Consider the following 17,668-nt stretch of genomic DNA (forward strand, 5'->3'; position numbering starts at 1 on the left):
ACAGCAGGTGACAATCAGATTTCCCATCTGTGATTGCATTTTAAATTATCGTATATGCAATTATTGATATGACTACATGTGGACAACTCCACTCACTTGCAGGATTCCAGAAGAGAACGTTCAAGGTCAGTTTTGGGGATGGAGATGATTGTTCTTAGAATAAAATAAAGCAGCCTCCATATAGCAACTGTTTTATTTGCATCAGCCCCAGAATAGACTGGATGAAAATGGACCTGTATGTACAATATGCTGTTCTGGAAAAGATAGATAGAGTAGATAAATAGAATTCTTTATTGGCCAAGTGTGATTGGACCCACAAGGAATTTGTCTCTGGTGCATAAGCTCTCAATGTTCATACAAACAACAAAGTGATAGGTCATCTATCATTAATCATAGTTGCAATAATTAATCATAAGATACAACAGTAAGTGATAATCATAGATATCAATAGGAGAAGGTAGTAGGAAAGTTGAGAAGATAAGAAAGATTAGAAGAAGTTCTGGAAAAGCCAGAGTTTAAGCACAGTCTTTCAATGAATCAGTTATGCGAGCACAGAGAGATCGAACTTCTACGGCAGGAATGTCAAACTCACGCTATCACGTTGTCGTCGTTACATGACATATCGGGACTTTTCCCCCCATCACTAAAATGGATGTGAGCATGGCCAGCACCTGACGCATCCGGCCCACAGGCCAGGAGTTTGACAGCCTTGTTCTAGGGTGATCAACAAAACTTAATTAATAATTTAGTGACTGACTCCCAAATGAATCCCAATGATGAATTCAAAAATGTTGGGTGATTGGATGTCTGTGTTCAATGAGAATTTGTGTTCTGTTTCCCTTCCCCCAATACTCCCAGCAAAGAGTCAGTCAGAGGCCTCTTTTCTGATTTATTTACATATATATAAATGTCCTGGCTACGTCTACCCACGGGCCTGCCAAGTTTCTGGAGATAACAAGGAAATTACAGATAAGGCCAGAATTACTCACAAATATATTCTTCCCTCCGTTGATACAGATTGCCCGCGCAAATTCATTACTTTGTCCAAGACAAAAAACCAGGAAGTCCCGCCTCCTATTTATAGTCTCTGCAGATGTCACTGCATGACAATTATGACTTGGCTTTGTCCCAACTCTTCCGCTGCTGCGCACGCCGGTCACGTCTTCGTAATCTTGCATCACTCCAAAACTGTTCTTGGGGCGTTGCCAAATCAGAAGGAGGCTCCAGGGAATCAGGCTTTGCCGGCCCCTCCTCCTCCCTTTGAGTGGGTGCCAGGGAGGGAAAGGGCTCACGAGAAGCAGGGCTGGCCAGGTCTTCTCCCTCACTTTCTGAATCATCCGAGTCCAGGAGTCCGGGTCCAGGAACTTGGGTCACAACAATTTTTTAGGTGAGAATTTGTTTGGAGGTGGCCCAATTAACATTGTAAAACTGGATTTTCAAAAACCATGTTATTCATCAGCAAAGGCTGCTATTCTTCCTGATAGTGACAGCTGCATCTTTAGCCACAAATTCTAAATCTTTTTTTGTTTCTTGTAATAATTTGTTGTAATTATTCTCTTTATTGCTTTGCAACGCGCTGTCAACCATATCCCTAAGCATTTGATTTTTCTTGTTGTTTGAAATCCAAGTGATCTTTCCAGTTCTATTATTCATGGTTCTGTTAAATTTTTCGGTAGAAGTTTTATTTTCTGTCTATTAATTTTCAGTCCTGCTACAGTTCCATATCTTTCTAATTCCTTAATTAGTGCTTGTCCTCTCCCTAGTGGTTCTTCAATGATAAAAGCCAAATCATCTGCAAATGCTTGAAGTTTATATTCTTCACTTCTGATTTTCAATCCTTTATTTCTGGATTTTGTCATGTGATTTGCGCATGTCCAAGATGGCGCCGCGCTGCTGAACAGGAACTGCGGTGCGGGCCTATTTTGGACCTGACCGGGCTGAGGGGGGTCTTTTTGACAGCTTGGACCCCCCACCCGGGTAGAGGACAGTTCGGGCGATCAGAGGATGGGTGGATTGAGGCTGGGCGGCTCCGGGTTGCCTCAGGAGGAGTCCCGGAGCGCTCTCCCTCCGGCAGTGGTGTGGCCGACGGCGGCAGCAGCCCGGCCTTTTCCAGCAGCGGCGGTGGTGGCCGGTTTTTTCCGCCAGCAGCGCCAGCGGCCTGGCTTGGCACTGCTTCAGGAGGGGCCTCAGAGTCTTCTCCCCTCGGTGGCGGTGTTGTCGGCGGTGCGGGCAGCCTGGCCTCTTCCAGCGGCGGTGGCGGCTGAGCTTTTCGGCGGCAGCGGCGGCCTGGCTTGGCGTTGCTTTGGGAGGAACCTCGGAGCTCTCTCCCCCCAGCGGTGGTGCTGTCGGCGGCGGTGGCGGCAGTGGCGGCGGCTTGGCTGGACCGGTCTGGCGATGGCCTAGCCTGTCTGTGGGTGGCTGGGTCTGGTGAACTGGCTCAGTGGTTGGGGCTGGTGGCATGACCCAGCAAGCCCGGCGGGTGAGTGGCCTACTCCTGCTGGCGGCCTGGCTTAGTGGCCACAAAGAGGTCCGATGGTCGCCTTCTTTGCCACATTGAAGGTTGTCCACGGGCCTAGCGGACGCCCTCTCTATCAACTAGAGGACGTCTATGGGCCGTCTGTGGGGGCTTTTTCAAGACCTCGCCCCCCCCGGACTTTGGGAGAGAGATGGCTCGTCGGTGGAGCGGCTTGGCCCATTGGGTGCATGTTTGGCCTGGCGGTTTGATGGCCTGGCGGTTCGGCCTAGTGGTCGTCAACAGGCCCGGTGGACGCCTTCTTTGTCAACTTGAAGGACGACCACGGGCCATGTGGCACCTTTTACCATCCAGGAGGACGCCCATGGGCTGGCTGCAGGGGGACCCTTTTGAGATCTTTGGTCCCCAGTTGGGGGAATTGAGGATGGTACTGGACAACCCTAGCTAGACTACTGTAGGACTCCATCCTTTCTCCCCCCCCTTCATCCACAGACCACCCCTCGGGATCGGATACGAGGGGTTGGAGTACTGACTGAATCATGGCGGTTTTGTCCATCCACCGCCTAAGAACTATTTCTCATCTATCTTTCACCCGGAACTACTGGTGTGTCAGTTATCATCTTGACAGGTCCAGGATGGGTCTGCTTGCCGGACTCTTATCATGCGGACATTTACAGCGGCTGACCTTCTTGCCCTGCGAGATTCCCCTCTCTTACGGGTTTGGCCCCCCACATTATCGAGGGTCCATCTTGAGGATGGGTTTTGGAACCCCAAGAGGTGGCATGCCAAAAATAGGAGACTCAGGGGATTTTTAACTAATTGTTTTAATCGGCTTTTTAAGGGGAGTTTTAATGGGAATTTTAAGGGGAGGGTGGGAACTGACGGGTCTGGGTTGCGGGGGATGGGGGGAGGGTGGGGAGGGGGGAAAACCCATCAGGGGGGGTGACGAGTCCAGCAAGTGTTCGCGGCGGTAATTTAATAGGTCCGAAAGTGGTGGGGGAGGGTCTCATTCCAGTTCGTCAGGGTTTTGCGATCAATACGGTATGTGGGAGAGGCAGATATGGCGGAAGGGGGGGCCATATCAGGTTTTGGGGGCACGCCCTCGCTATTTAAGAGCGATCGCGTGCTCCGGCCCCCCAGAATTCTCCCGTTCCCCAAGTGGCCAGAATACCCGGGACTTGGGCCTTCAGCTGATGTTATGTAATGCAAGATCCGTGGTTAATAAAGCTCCCCTGATTTTTGATCTAATTCAGGAAGGGACCACGGACGTTATGGGCATTACGGAAACCTGGTTGGGCACGGAAGGGGGGGTTCCCCTAATAGAGATGTGCCCACCAGGTTTCCGAGCATTCCATCAGTCGAGGGCCCAAGGTAGGGGTGGCGGGGTGGCAGTTATTATTAGGGAGAGTCTGGAACTGAGGGAGACCACTGTGCCTCAGATAGCTGGGTGTGAAACCCTCTATGTGAAGTGGGGTCATAGGACTCAGGTGGGCTTGTTGATCACGTACCTGGCTCCTTGCTGCGTGACAACAGCCCTGCCCGAGCTGTTGGAGTTGCTAGCTGGGTTGGCAGTTGAAACCCCTAGACTGTTGGTCATGGGGGATTTCAACTTGCCATCAACTGGCACGGCATCCTCGACCGCTCGGGTGTTCATGGCTTCCATGACGGCCATGGACCTGACTCAATTAATTGATGGCGCTACTCACATTGGGGGAGGCACCCTAGACTTGGTTTTTATCTCTGGCCAGTGGTTGAATGATTTGATTTTAAAAGATTTAGTTATCGACCCTTTGTCATGGTCAGATCATTATCTCCTTCGTCTGGACTTTCAGACCGCTACCCACCGCCGCAGGGAGATGGAACCAATGCGTTGGTTCCGTCCCAGGCGCCTGATGGACCCTGAGAGGTTCCTGACGGAGCTTGGGCCGCTTCCCGAGAATCTGGCCCACGGCACGACTGAAGAGCTGGTCGCGGCCTGGGAACAGGCCGCGGCTGGAGCTTTGGACCATGTCGTGCCTTTGCAGCCTCTGACCCGGCGTCGGTCTCAACCAGCTCCTTGGTTCTCCGAGGAGCTGAGAGAGATGAAACGCCGGAGAAGACGCCTAGAGAGTGTCTGGAGATCCAGCTGTTCTGAGGCTGACCGGACACTAGTTAGGTCCTATAGCAGGACCTACCTAGTGGCACTGAGGGATGCGAAACGTTCCTACGTTTCCTCCCTCATTGCGTCGGCAGATAACTGCCCGGCTGGTTAGTACTGGCTACACAGGAGGTGACACGAGGCTGGAGCGGCTTACACTATGTCAAGCAATAGTCTTCATCCATTTGTATATTATATACAAAGTCAACTTATTGCCCCCAACAATCTGGGTCCTCATTTTACCTACCTTATAAAGGATGGAAGGCTGAGTCACAACCTTGGGCCTGGTGGGACTTGAACCTGCAGTAATTGCAAGCAGCTGCTGTTAATAACAGACTGTCTTAGCAGTCTGAGCCACCAGAATTTATTATTCTTAAATTGTTTCTAATTTGTCTATCTGGGAGGAATCCATTTTGGTCTGAGTGTATATAATCATTCAAAATTTTCTTTAGTCTGTTGGCGATAATATAACAAATATTTTATAATCTACATTTAACAGAGAGATTGGTCTATAATTTTGTATCAGCCTAGGATCCGTATCCTCCTTCGGGACTAGCGAAATTAGTGTTTCCCTCCATGTATCCGGTATTAGCTGATGTTAATACCTCATTAAATAAATCAACCATTATTGGTCCTATTTGTTCTTCTATTGTCTTATAGAATTCTGCTGGAAAAACATCAGGGCCTGGTGTTTTATTACTTTTCTGGGATCTAATTGCTTGATTTAGTTCCATTGTAGTTATATCCTTAGTCAGCATTTCTTTCAATTCATCTTTTATTTCTCGAGTTCTTTTTTCCCTTAGATAGTTCCTAATCTGATCTTCATCTATTTTTTCTTTCTTATAGAGATCTTCAAAATATTTATGTGCAATCTCTTTTTTCTTTTCTATTGTATATTGGTTTTCTCCATTTTCATCTTGTAATTGGTAGATGGTTCTTTTCTCTCTCTCTTTTTTGAGTTTATAAGAGAGCCATCTTCCTGGTTTATTTGCTTGTTCAAAGTGTATTTATTTGGTTGCTTTCAGATTTCTGACCAGTTCTTCCTGCTCAACTAAATTGAGTTTGTGTTTATAGAGAATCAGTTGTTCTTGTAATTGGGAGTTTAATGGGTTATGGAAATATAGTTTATCTCTACATGTCTATTGATGGCATTCAATAAAAATGTCATCAACAGACAATTAGAGATAAACCATATCCTCCAGGAATTCCCTACCAATTTTGGATTTGGCTTGGGTTTCTTTTTTAAATTTGGCTTTGGATTTCTTATTTTAATTATTTAAATACAGGGGGGAAAAAGGGAGGTGCCTAAAATGGGGAAAAGGGAAAATGACTCATTCTGGCTTTTACATCTTATTTAGCTGCAAATAGAAAATTTTGTACAACAAAAAGAAAAGAAATAAAGGCATTGAGTGCCTAGGAAAAAAATTATTATAAAACTATGTGCTACTACACCTCAGCCTTATTTCTTGATACAAAGTTTATTTCACACAACAAAACTTCATTAAGATATACCTGCATAAACACATGCATAGATTGTAATTTTAAATACATTTATTTGTACTTAAATGAAATAATTAATTTAAGTACAGTAGAAGACAGAATATGAATGCAAGTCAAAATATGCAAGAAAATGGTAAGAGCAAACCTATCAAATCAAGATGAATTCAAATCATCAGGATCAGATGAATTATATCACATGGTTCTGAAGGAGCTGGCAGATATGATATCGGAACCACTGACCCCTATCTTTCAAACATCATGGAGACTACCAGAGAACTGGAAAAAAGCTGATGTTAATTCCATCTTCAAAAAAGGGAAAATGATTAAGGAAATTACAGACCAATCAGCCTGATATCAATACCTGGAAAAGTCCTGGGAAAGATAATCAAGGAGGAGATCCTCAAGTACCTAGAAACCAGCAAAGCAATTATGGGTAGTCTTCAACTTACAACAGTTTGTAGAGCGTCTGTTCAATGTTCAACAGCACTGAAAAATGTGATTTAGGACTGTTTTTCATAGTTATGACAGTTGCAGTATATCCATAAAGGTAAAGGTTCTCCTCACACATATATGCTAGTTGTTCCCGACTCTAGGGGACGGTGCTCATCTCTGTTTCAAAGCCGAAGAGCCAGTGCTGTCCAAAGACATCTCCGTGGTCATGTGGCTGGCATGACTAAACACCAAAGGCGCATGGAATGCTGTTACCTTCCCACCAAAGGTGATCCCTATTTTTCTACTTGCATTCTTTACGTGCTTTCAAACTGCTAGGTTGGCAGAAGCTGGGACAAGTAACGGGAGCTCACCCTGTTATGCAGCACTAGGAATTTGAACTGCCGACCTTTCAATTGACAAGCTCAGCGTCTTAGTCACTGAGTCACCGCGTCCCTTGAAATCCTTAGTCATGTGATGCTTGGCAATTGACCCATATTTATGATGTTTGCTGTGTCCTTTGCAACCCTCTGACAACCAAAGTCAATGGGGAAGCCAGATTCACTTAACAACTGTGTTACTAACTTAACAACGGCAGTGATTCACTTGATAGATGTAGCCAGAAAGGTTGTAAAATGGGGGAAAATCACTTAACAAATGTCTCGTTTAGCAATAGCACTTAAACTTATATATCACTTCACAGTGCTTTTATAGTCCTCTCTAAGCAGTTTACGGAGTCAGCATATTGCCCCCAACAATTTGGGTCCTCATTTTACCGATCTTGGATGGATGGAAGTCTGAGTCCACCTTGAGCCTGGTGAGATTCGATTTGCCAAATTGCAGGCAGCGGGCAGTCAGCAGAAGTAATCTGCAGTAATGCACTCTAACCACTGTGCCACCATGGCTTAGCAACAAAAATTTTGGGCTTGATTGTGGTGGTAAATTGAGGACTACCTGTACTAACCCCTTCATGGATTACTGCCTTGTCGTGGCAAAGGGGCTTGCATACCTCAATGAAGCTATGAGCTATGCCATACAGGGACACCTAAGATGGACAGGTCATAGCAGAGAGTTCTGACAAAATGTGATCCACTGGAGAAGGAAATGGCAACCCACTCCACTAACTTTGCCACGAAAACCCCATGAACAGTACAAAAAGGAAAAAAGATATGACGCCGGAAGATGAGCCCCTTAGGTTGGAAGGTGTCCAATATGCTACTGGGGAAGAGCAAAGGGCTAGTACTAGTAGTGCCAGAAAGAATGAAGTGACGGGGCTAAAGCCAAAAGGACTCTCAGCTGTGAATATATCTGGTGGTGAAAGGAAAGTCCGATGCTGTAAAGATTTTTTCTCCATAGGAACCTGGAATGTAAGATCCACGAATCAAGGTAAGCTGGACATAGTCAAACAAGAGATGACAAAACTGAACATCGACATCTTAGGAATCAGCGAACTAAAATGGACAGGAATAGGTGAATTTAATTCAGATGACCATCAGGTATACTACTGCAGGCAAGAATCCCCTCAGAAGAAATGGAGTAGCCTTCATAGTCAATAGAAGATAGGAAAGCAATACTGGGATACAATCTCCAAAATGACAGAATGAACTCAGTTCAAATCCAAGGCAAACCATTCAATATCACAGAAGTCCAAGTCTATGCCTCAACTACTGGTGCTGAAGAGATTGAAATTGACCGGTTCTATGAAGCCCTACAGCACCTTATAGAATTAAGACCAAAAAATGATGTCCTTATCATCATGGGGGATTGGAATGCTAAAGTAGGAAACCAAAAGATAACTGGAATAATAGGCAAGTTTGGCCTTGGAGTACAAAATGAAGCAGGGCACAGGCTGATCGAATTTTGTCAAGATAATACGATGGTCATAGCAAACACTCTCTTCCAACAACCCAAGAGGTAACTCTACACATGGACATCACCAGACGGTCAACACAGAAATCAGATTGACTATGTGTTCTGCAGCCAAAGATGGAGAAGCTCTATAGAATCAGTAAAAACAAGACCAGGAGCTGACTGTGGCTCAGATCACGAGCTTCTCCTTGCAAAATTTAGGCTTAAACTGAAGAAAGTAGGGGAAAGCCCCAGGCCACTCAGGTATGAACTAAATCATATCCCTGATGAATATACAGTAGAGGTGACAAATAGATTTAAGGAATTAGATCTGCTAGACAGAGTGCCTGAAGAATTATGGATAGAGGTTCACGACATTGTACAAGAGGTAGCAACTAAAACCATCCCAAAGAAAAAGAAATGCAACAAAGCAAAATGGCTGTCTGAGGAAGCTTTGCAAATAGCTGAGGAAAGAAGGGAAGTGAAAGGCAAGGGAGGAGAAAGATACACCCAGCTGAATGCAGAATTCCAGAGAATAGCTAGAAGAGATAAGAATACATTCTTAAATGAACAGTGCAAAGAAATAGAAGAAAACAATAGAATAGGGATGACCAAAGATCTCTTCAAGAAAATTGGAGATATGAAGGGAACGTTTCATGCAAAGATGGGCATGATAAAGGACCAAAATGGCAGGGACCTAACAGAGGCAGAAAAGATTAAGAAGAGATAGCAAAATTACACAGAAGAACTATACAAGAACGAGCTTAACATCCCTGATAACCATGATGGGGTGGTCACCGACCTTGAGTCAGACATCCTAGAATGTGAAGTCAAATGGGCCTTAGGAAATCTGAGCCACAAGAAAGCTAGTGGAGGTGACAGTATTCCAGCTGAGCTATTCAAAATCTTAAAAGATAGTGCAGTAAAAGTGCTACACTCAATTTGTCAGCAAATTTGGAAAACTCAGCAGTGACCACAGGAGTGGAAAAGGTCAGTTTACATTCCAATTCCAAAGAAAGGCAATGCCAAAGAATGTTCAAACTATCGCACCATTGCACTCATTTCACGTGCTAGTAAGGTTATGCTTAAAATCCTACAAGTTAGGCTCCAGCAGTATGTGGATTGAGAACTACCAGAAGTACAGGCAGGATTTCGGAGGGGCAGAGGAACAAGAGATCAAATTGCCAACATACGCTGGATCATGGAGAAAGCTAGGGAGTTCCAGAAAAACATCTACTTCTGCTTCATTGACTATGCTAAAGCCAGTTCTAATTATCCTCTGAAGTTTGTGTCTGTCTTGTTGGGTTGCAGAACCAAACCAGACAGTTATAGAGGTGCAGACTCAATAATTCCTCTGTAGAACTGTATCAGCAGCTCCTTGGGCAGTTTGAGCTTTCTGAGTTGGCACAGAAAGAACATTCTTTGTTGTGGTTTTTTGATGACATTTTTGATGTTAGCTAACCATTTTAGATCTTGCGATATGGTAGAACCTAGAAATTTGAAGGTCTCTACTGTTAATACTGTGTTGTCTAGTATTGTGAGAGATGGAAGTATGGAAGGGTTCTCCTAAAGTCTACCACCATTTCTATGGTTTTAAGTATGTTCAATTCCAGGTTGTTCTGATCACACCATGAGGCTAGTTGTTCAACTTTCTGTCTATATGCGGATTCATCATTGTCTTGAATGGGACTGATCACTGTTGTGTCATCTGCAAACTTCAGTAGTTTAACAGATGGATCGTTAGAGATGCAGTCATTGGTATACAGAGAGAAGAGAAGTGGGGAGAGCACACAGCCTTGGGGGGAGCCTGTACAATTAGTACAGGTATCTGATGTGATTCTGCTTAGGTTCATCTGCTGCTTCCTGTTTGTTAGGAAGCTTATGATCAACTTACAAGTGTGTTCAGGTACCTGTAACTGGTTTAGCTTAGTTAGAAGAGTGTCTGGAATGATGGTATTGAATGCTGAACTGGAGTCTTCAAAGAGGACCCTTGTGTAGGTTTTTGGAGATTCAAGATGTTGTAGGATGTAGTGCAGAGCCATATTAACAAAATCATCTGTTGATCTATTTGCTCGGTATGCAAATTGCAAGGGGTCTAACAGCGGATCCATGATGGTTTTCAAGTGGGACAGCACTAACCTTTCAAAGGTTTTCATGACTACAGATATTAGAGAAACTGGTCTAAAGTCATTCAGTTCCTTGATGGTGGGCTTCTTCGGCACTGGGATGATAGTAGTGCATTTGAACCAAGAAGGAACATAGCACATCTCTAGTGATTTATTGAAGATATGGGTGAAGATGGGGGCCAATTGGTCAGCACAGACTTTTAAGCAAGAAGGAGTTATCTTGTCTGGGCCTGGAGCTTTTCCTGGATTTTGTCTGTGAAATTTTCCTTTTCTGTGCTCACTAGGGGTTGTGAACCCAATGGGATGGGGTCAGTTGTAAGAGGCTTGGCTGTTATTAGTGTGTCTGAGATGGGGGTTGTGGAGATAGGTGGTTGTAGTTTCCTTTCAATCCTGCAGTAAAACACGTTCAGGTCATCTGCCAGTTGTTGATTTCCTTCAGCCTGGGAAGGAGGTTTGCCGGAGCCAGTGATATTTTTAAGAGTTTTCCACATGTTTGCTGGTTCATTTGTTGAGAACTGATTCTTTAGCTTTTCAGAGTAGCTTCTTTTTGCTGCTCTGATGTCCCTTGTTAATACATTTCTGGCCTGATTGTACAGCATTTTATCACCTTTTATGTAGGCTTCCTCTTTGGAATGACGTAGCTGCTTAAGTTTAGCTGTGAACCAAAGTTTGTTGTTACTGTATATTTGCAAGTTCCTGGTGGGTACACATAGGTCTTCACAGAAGCTGACATATGATGTTACAGTATCTGTGAGTTCATCCAAGTCTGCAGAGGTATCTTCAAAAAATATTCCAGTCAGTGCAGTCAAAGCAAGCCTGTAGCTTTAACTTTGCCTCCTCAGTCAAGGTCTTCATTGATTTAATTGTTGGTTTTGTGGTTTTAAGTCTATGCCTGTAAGCAGGTACAAGGTGAATCATCCAATGATCAGTGTCCTACAGCTGCTGGTGGTAAAGACCGATAAGCATTTTTTAGTGTTGTGTAGTAATGGTCTAAAGTATTCTTGCCTCTAGTGAGACAATTGACATGCTGAAAATATTTTGGTAGCTCTTTCCTTAAGTTTACCTTGTTTAACTAGAGGAAATAACAGGATTTGAGGTGGTAAAAAAGGTTAAATACTTACGGGTTTATATTAGCTCATCGAACAAGAAACTTTATAAGAATAATTATGACTTGCTATGGCAAAAAGTTCAGAATGATATGAGTGTCTGGAAAAAATTGCAGCTATCGCTATTGGGGAGGATTGCGGCTATCAAAATAAATGTGTTACCTAGATTTTTGTTTCTGTTCCAGATGATACCAATAATTAAGAAAGATAAAAATTTGGAGGATTGGCAGATTGGGATTAATAAATTTATATGGCAAGGTAAAAAGGCGAGGGTTAAAATGAAAATAATTCAGGACTCACGGGAAAGAGGTGGCCTAAAAATGCCTAACTTTAAACTATATTATGAAGCAGTAGCCCTCTCATTAATAAGTGACTGGTTTAATTTAACGGAGGAAAGAATTTTGAATATAGAAGGTTATGACTTGTTATATGGATGGCATGCGTATTTATTTTATGAAAAAAAAGTGGATAGGGCTTTTAAGAATCATGTGTTGAGAAGTGCTCTTTTGCGGGTCTGGAAAAAATATTCTTATAAACTAGACTATAAGATTCCTATATGGGCGAGCCCCAGACATGCAATAGAGAATATAAATATAGAACAGAAACAGGAAATGATTACTTATAAAGAACTTTTGTATGCTGAAGGAGGTAGATTGCAATTAAAATCATTACAGGTATTAAATGAAGAAGGGAGGAATTATACTTGGTTTCAATATGGGCAACTAAGTGCTAGATGGAAAGAAGATCAAAAAATTGATATAATGCAAAGGGAGGAAAATTTAATAAAGCAAATTAGAAATTAGACCCAGGAGCATATAAAGAGATTGTATAATGTGTTGCTTGAAATAGATTCGGAAAAGGATTTGGTAAAGGACTGTATGATAAAATGGGCACAGAATATTCAGGAACCAATAATGTTGGAAACATGGGAGAAAATCTGGGTTAGAAATCTTAAGTTTACACAAGCAGAGAATTTAAGTTTACCTTGTTTAGATTTCCCAAAATAATGGCCAGTGAATTGGGGTATTTGGCTTCAGCCTCCATAATTTGGTCAGCTAGTGTTTGTAATGCCTTGTTTACACAGGCTTGTGGTGGGACATAAACAGCAATTAGAAGAAATGAGGAAAATTCATGAGGCGAACAGTATGGTTTGCAATTGATAATTAATGTCTCTAGGTTTTCGTCACAGAATTTATATATTATAGTTATATCCTGAGACCAGCTATTGTTGATATATAAGCATAAGCCTCCTACCTTCTTTTTACCAGATGTTTCTGTAATTCTGTCTGGTTGTTGAATCTGAAACCCTGGGATATGCAGGCTGCTATCATCAATTGATTCATTTAGCCAGGTTTCAGAGAAGCATAGGGCTGCTGAATTGTAAAAATCAGAATTGTATCTGTTTAAAAGGACTATTTCATCCATCTTATTAGCAAGTGAACATACGTTGGTTAGGAAAATTTACATACGTTCACTTGCTAATAAGATGGATTTGCTAATAAGAAGTCCAGATGGATTTGCTAATAAGATCGTCTAGCTTATCAAAGAGAAGGAATAGAGATGATATAATACCGGTAGCTGTCTTCGAGTACTTGAAGGGCTGTCAAGAGGGGATTGAACTATTGAATTATGCTCCAAAGCACATGAGGGCAGGACATAAACTGGAAGATCGTTAAAGAGAGAACCAACCTAGAACTAAGGAGAAATTTTCTGACAATGAGAACAGAAATTTGCTCCCAGAAGTTGTGGGTGCTCCATCACCGGAGATTTTCAAGGAGAAATTGGACAACCATTTGTCTGGAATGGCATAGAGTCTCCTGCTTGAGGAAGAGGTTGGACTAGAAGACCTCCAAGGTCCTTTCAACCCTGTTATTTTATGTTTTATATTCTTAGTATTCAAAAAATACCTATTTTAATAAAGAATAATCAATAGCCAACTGGAAGTCTCTGAGTTGACTTCAGTCCTGTAACAATTTTATATTTTTACATGCAAAATAAGGGAGGGGACAAAATTTCATGTTGTCAATAACTTAGAAGTACAGTCTTCTCCAAGCTAAGCTCAGTTGCCTGCATGAACATATCAAAGTGATTTTCATTCATAGGGGAGTGCTTTTAACAAAGTCTTTTTTCAGGATGCCTTTTTCAACTTCCCAGTGTAGCCCAGAGTTCTGAAATTTCCTAATAGTCTCCCATCCAACCACCAGGTCCAGCCCTCTATAATTTATCAAGATTAGCCAAATAAGAGTATCATTATTACAGTTACTGGCCAGCATTTTATACAAATGTAAGAAATTGCAAGGCTCAGAGTACAATACAAATGTTTTCTAGAAGTTAAATTATATAAAGTGGTTCAGAGAATGAAACACTATAAATACAAACAGTAAAATACTTTAAATATAAATATGTAAAGCTAGTTAATTAAATTATAATGTTATTTTATGAATAAAATACTTACATGCTACATATACTAAGCATGCTACTAAGTGTGTGAACCTTATCATGATCCATGAAATATGAGCAATAACAGAAGATATAAAGCATAAAACAAGATAGGAACTAAAATATTGATATTTATGAAATCCTAAAATTAGAGGACTAAATTGTTGCATAAAGCAACGGATGGTAAATAAATTCTGTTTCTTTCCTGAATTCTTAGGTTCTGGTCCAACTATAAAAAGCAAACAAGATTATTCTCTGATCAGGTGGAACTTTTATTAGCAAGTGGAATTATGACTCTAGGTTGCAAATTGCTGAAGAAAGCCCACTAAGGAAACATATGGACTAGAGTCTCATGTTCCTCTGGGGAACACGGGCAGGCTCATTTTGTCAAAGGGGCATAATTATACCTTCCCCCAGTACTGCAGAGGGCAAGATATTAAAGTGGACTATGGAAAAAGCTCTACATAGTGTATTGGGCAGTTAGTATTAGAATAGAATAGAATAGAATTTTTTATTGGCCAAGTGTGATTGGACACACAAGGAATTTGTCTTGGTGCAGATGCTCTCAGTGTACATAAAAGAAAAGATACGTTCATCAAGGTACAACATTTACAACACAATTGATGATCAATATATCAATGTAAATCATAAGGATTGCCAGCAACAAGTTATAGTCATACAGTCATAAGTGGAAAGAGATTGGCGATGGGAACTATGAAACGATTAATAGTAGTGCAGATTCAGTAAATAGTCTGACAGTGTTGAGGGAATTATTTGTTTAGCAGAGTGATGGCCTTCGGGAAAAAACTGTTCTTGTGTCTAGTTGTTCTGGTGTGCAGTGCTCTATAGCGTCGTTTTGAGGGTAGGAGTTGAAACAGTTTATGTCCAGGATGCGAGGGATCTGCAAATATTTTCACGGCCCTCTTCTTGATTCGTGCAGTATACAGGTCCTCAATGGAAGGCAGGTTGGTAGCAATTATTTTTCTGCAGTTCTAATTATCCTCTGAAGTCTGTGTTTTTCTTGTTGGGTTGCAGAACCGAACCAGACAGTTATAGAGGTGCAAATGACAGACTCAATAATTCCTCTGTAGAATTGGATCAGCAGCTCCTTGGGCAGTTTGAGCTTACTGAGTTGGCGCAGAAAGAACATTCTTTGTTGTCCTTTTTAATGATGTTTTGATGTTAGCTGTCCATTTGAGATCTTGCGATATGATAGAACCCAGAAATTTGAAGGTTTCTACTGTTGATACTGTGTTGTCAAGTATTGTGAGAGGTGGAAGTATGGAAGGTTTTTCCTAAAGTCTACCACCATTTCTACGGTTTTGAGTGTGTTCAGTTCCAGATTGTTTTGGTTGCACCACAAGGCTAGTCGTTTGACCTCTCGTCTATATGCGGATTCGTCATTGTCTCGAATGAGACCAATCACTGTTGTGTCATCTGCGAACTTCAGTAGCTTAACAGATGGATCATTGGAGATGCAGTCATTGGTATACAGAGAGAAGTGGGGAGAGCACACAGCCTTCGGGGGCCCCTGTGCTAATTGTACAGGTATTTGATGTGATCTTGCTTAGCTTCACCTGCTGCTTCCTGTTTGTTAGGAAGCTTGTGATCCACTTACAAGTCTGTTCCGGTACCTGTAGCTGGTTTAGCTTAGTTAGGAGAATGTCTGGAATGATGGTATTGAATGCTGAACTAAAGTCTACAAAAAGGACCCTTGCATAGGTCTTTGGAGACTCAAGATGTTGTAGGATGTAGTGCAGAGCCATATTAACAGCATCATCTGTTGATCTATTTGCTCGGTATGCAAATTGCAAGGGGTCTAACAGCGGATCCGTGATGGTTTTCAGGTAGGAAAGCACTAGCCTTTCAAAGGTTTTCATGACTACAGATGTTAAAGCAACTGGTCTGTAGTCATTCAGTTCCTTCCTAGTTATTCAGTATTGAATAACTAATTTACTGCATGAACAGTTTCCTGTGTATATTCTGCCAGTATTGATCACCTGATTTACCCTGTTCTACCTAGAAAACTGTGTCAAATACCTGCTGCTAGATTGTCAGTCTAGCTCTTGGTAACCCAATGGCTAGAAGGGCTTTATATGACTAACTGCTCTTGTGTAAAACATTTTGAATTCTGGCTTTCCAGAAAAAGGAAACATTATCCAGAACAACTGTGACAACGAGGGACTCTCTGAAAAGTGAAGCTTAAGCCAGAAATAGCTAGCATATATAGGACCCTACCTATAATTTAAAAACGTTGTAATGTTATACACCACACGCATACACACACTACATCTTCATTCACATATGGGGCAAAAGCTTCACTTTTATGAAGTCATAAAGTTATCAGCTATTGATACTGTTTAACTCATAACAATCTGGGACAAACCACAATATGAAAAATCAACCCAGGAAAGTTGTTTTTCAGATAAAAAGACTGAGATATTAAATATATCTAAATTCTAATGCAACAGTAAGAGCATATTTGATGTATTGATATCGATGAGGTTTTCATAGTTAGTCAGGATTTTAAGACCTTTACTGAAGATGCAGCATTTTCATATTTATTTCTATTCTGAATATGCAAAAAAAATTTCAAATGGGGAAAAACATTAAGGGTAAAAGGTTACACTGCTGAGGAACCAGAGGAAATGGATGAACTGAACCTACTTTCCTACCCTCTTTTTTCAGCACCATGGAAAGCTGTCTAAAAATAGGTCGTCAAAAAGGTTGGCCCAGAAAAAGACGAGCCCGTTAAAACTGAACATTACAGGAAATGGATTTTGCAAAGCTGCCATCTCGCCTCCCCCGTTGTCCCCGCTTTCTTTCACCATGGAAACCAATGAGTGTTGATGTGGGACAAGACCTAAGCATCTTTCTCCCCGACCAGCAGGCACTTGCGTTTAATAATGATGATAATGATGATGATGATGATGATAATGATGATGATGATGATAATAATAATAATAATAATAATAATAATAATAATAATAATAATAATAATAATAATAATAATAATGGCAAGGTACATTGGCACATTGAGGCAACGACATCATCTGCTAAAAGCGGAAGGCTATAAGCCCCGTCCTTTTCATGCCATGCCATTCCCATCTGGACGCCGACATGAGCCCAGAGGCTGACGCCCCGGCCCAGGACGAGTGCATGAGGGTAGCCAGATAGGAATGGTCCCATCAGACCCCCTGCCTACTCTCCAATGAGGAAAGGCAGTCCTGACGTACTTTCCAAAACCCAGACGCGCACACCCATGTCCTAGTAGGGAAGTCAATCGAAACGCACCCAAAGCCACTGCTTTCTTAGGTCTTGGCCGGCCGCGTGGCTGGAGAGTTCGAAGTTGCTCCCACCCTATCCCACCTGAGGCCGCCGCGTCCCTCCTCCCAAATAGGTGCTCTCGCCTCCCTTCTGTTCCGCCGCGCCCGTCCTGCGGCTGCTACTCTCACCATCGCAGTTGACTAGGATGATGGCCAGCATGTAGTCCTTGCCCAGCATAGCTACTTCGCTCGCTCCGGAGGCAAGATGTTGTGCAACCCGGCGGGGAGGAAGGTAGCAGCGATGGTGCAGCAGAGGGTGACGCTGAGTTTGGTCTCGGTGGGCG

The 17,668-nt window shown here is 42.5% G+C and overlaps 1 protein-coding gene across 1 annotated transcript in view; it reads right to left on the reverse strand.

The window, feature by feature from the left end:
* APBB3 (amyloid beta precursor protein binding family B member 3) overlaps positions 1-17,638 on the reverse strand; it is an 88,523-nt gene extending 70,885 nt beyond the window's left edge. Inside the window, exon 1 of the mRNA XM_058178154.1 lies at positions 17,514-17,638. Coding sequence (XP_058034137.1) covers positions 17,514-17,562 — 49 coding nt within the window. The 5' untranslated portion in view covers positions 17,563-17,638. The remainder of the gene's footprint in view (positions 1-17,513) is intronic.
* Between the last annotated feature and the right edge of the window lie 30 nt (positions 17,639-17,668).

Source organism: Ahaetulla prasina, chromosome 3, assembly GCF_028640845.1.
Source record: "Ahaetulla prasina isolate Xishuangbanna chromosome 3, ASM2864084v1, whole genome shotgun sequence".
NCBI classification, from domain to species: Eukaryota; Metazoa; Chordata; class Lepidosauria; order Squamata; family Colubridae; genus Ahaetulla; species Ahaetulla prasina.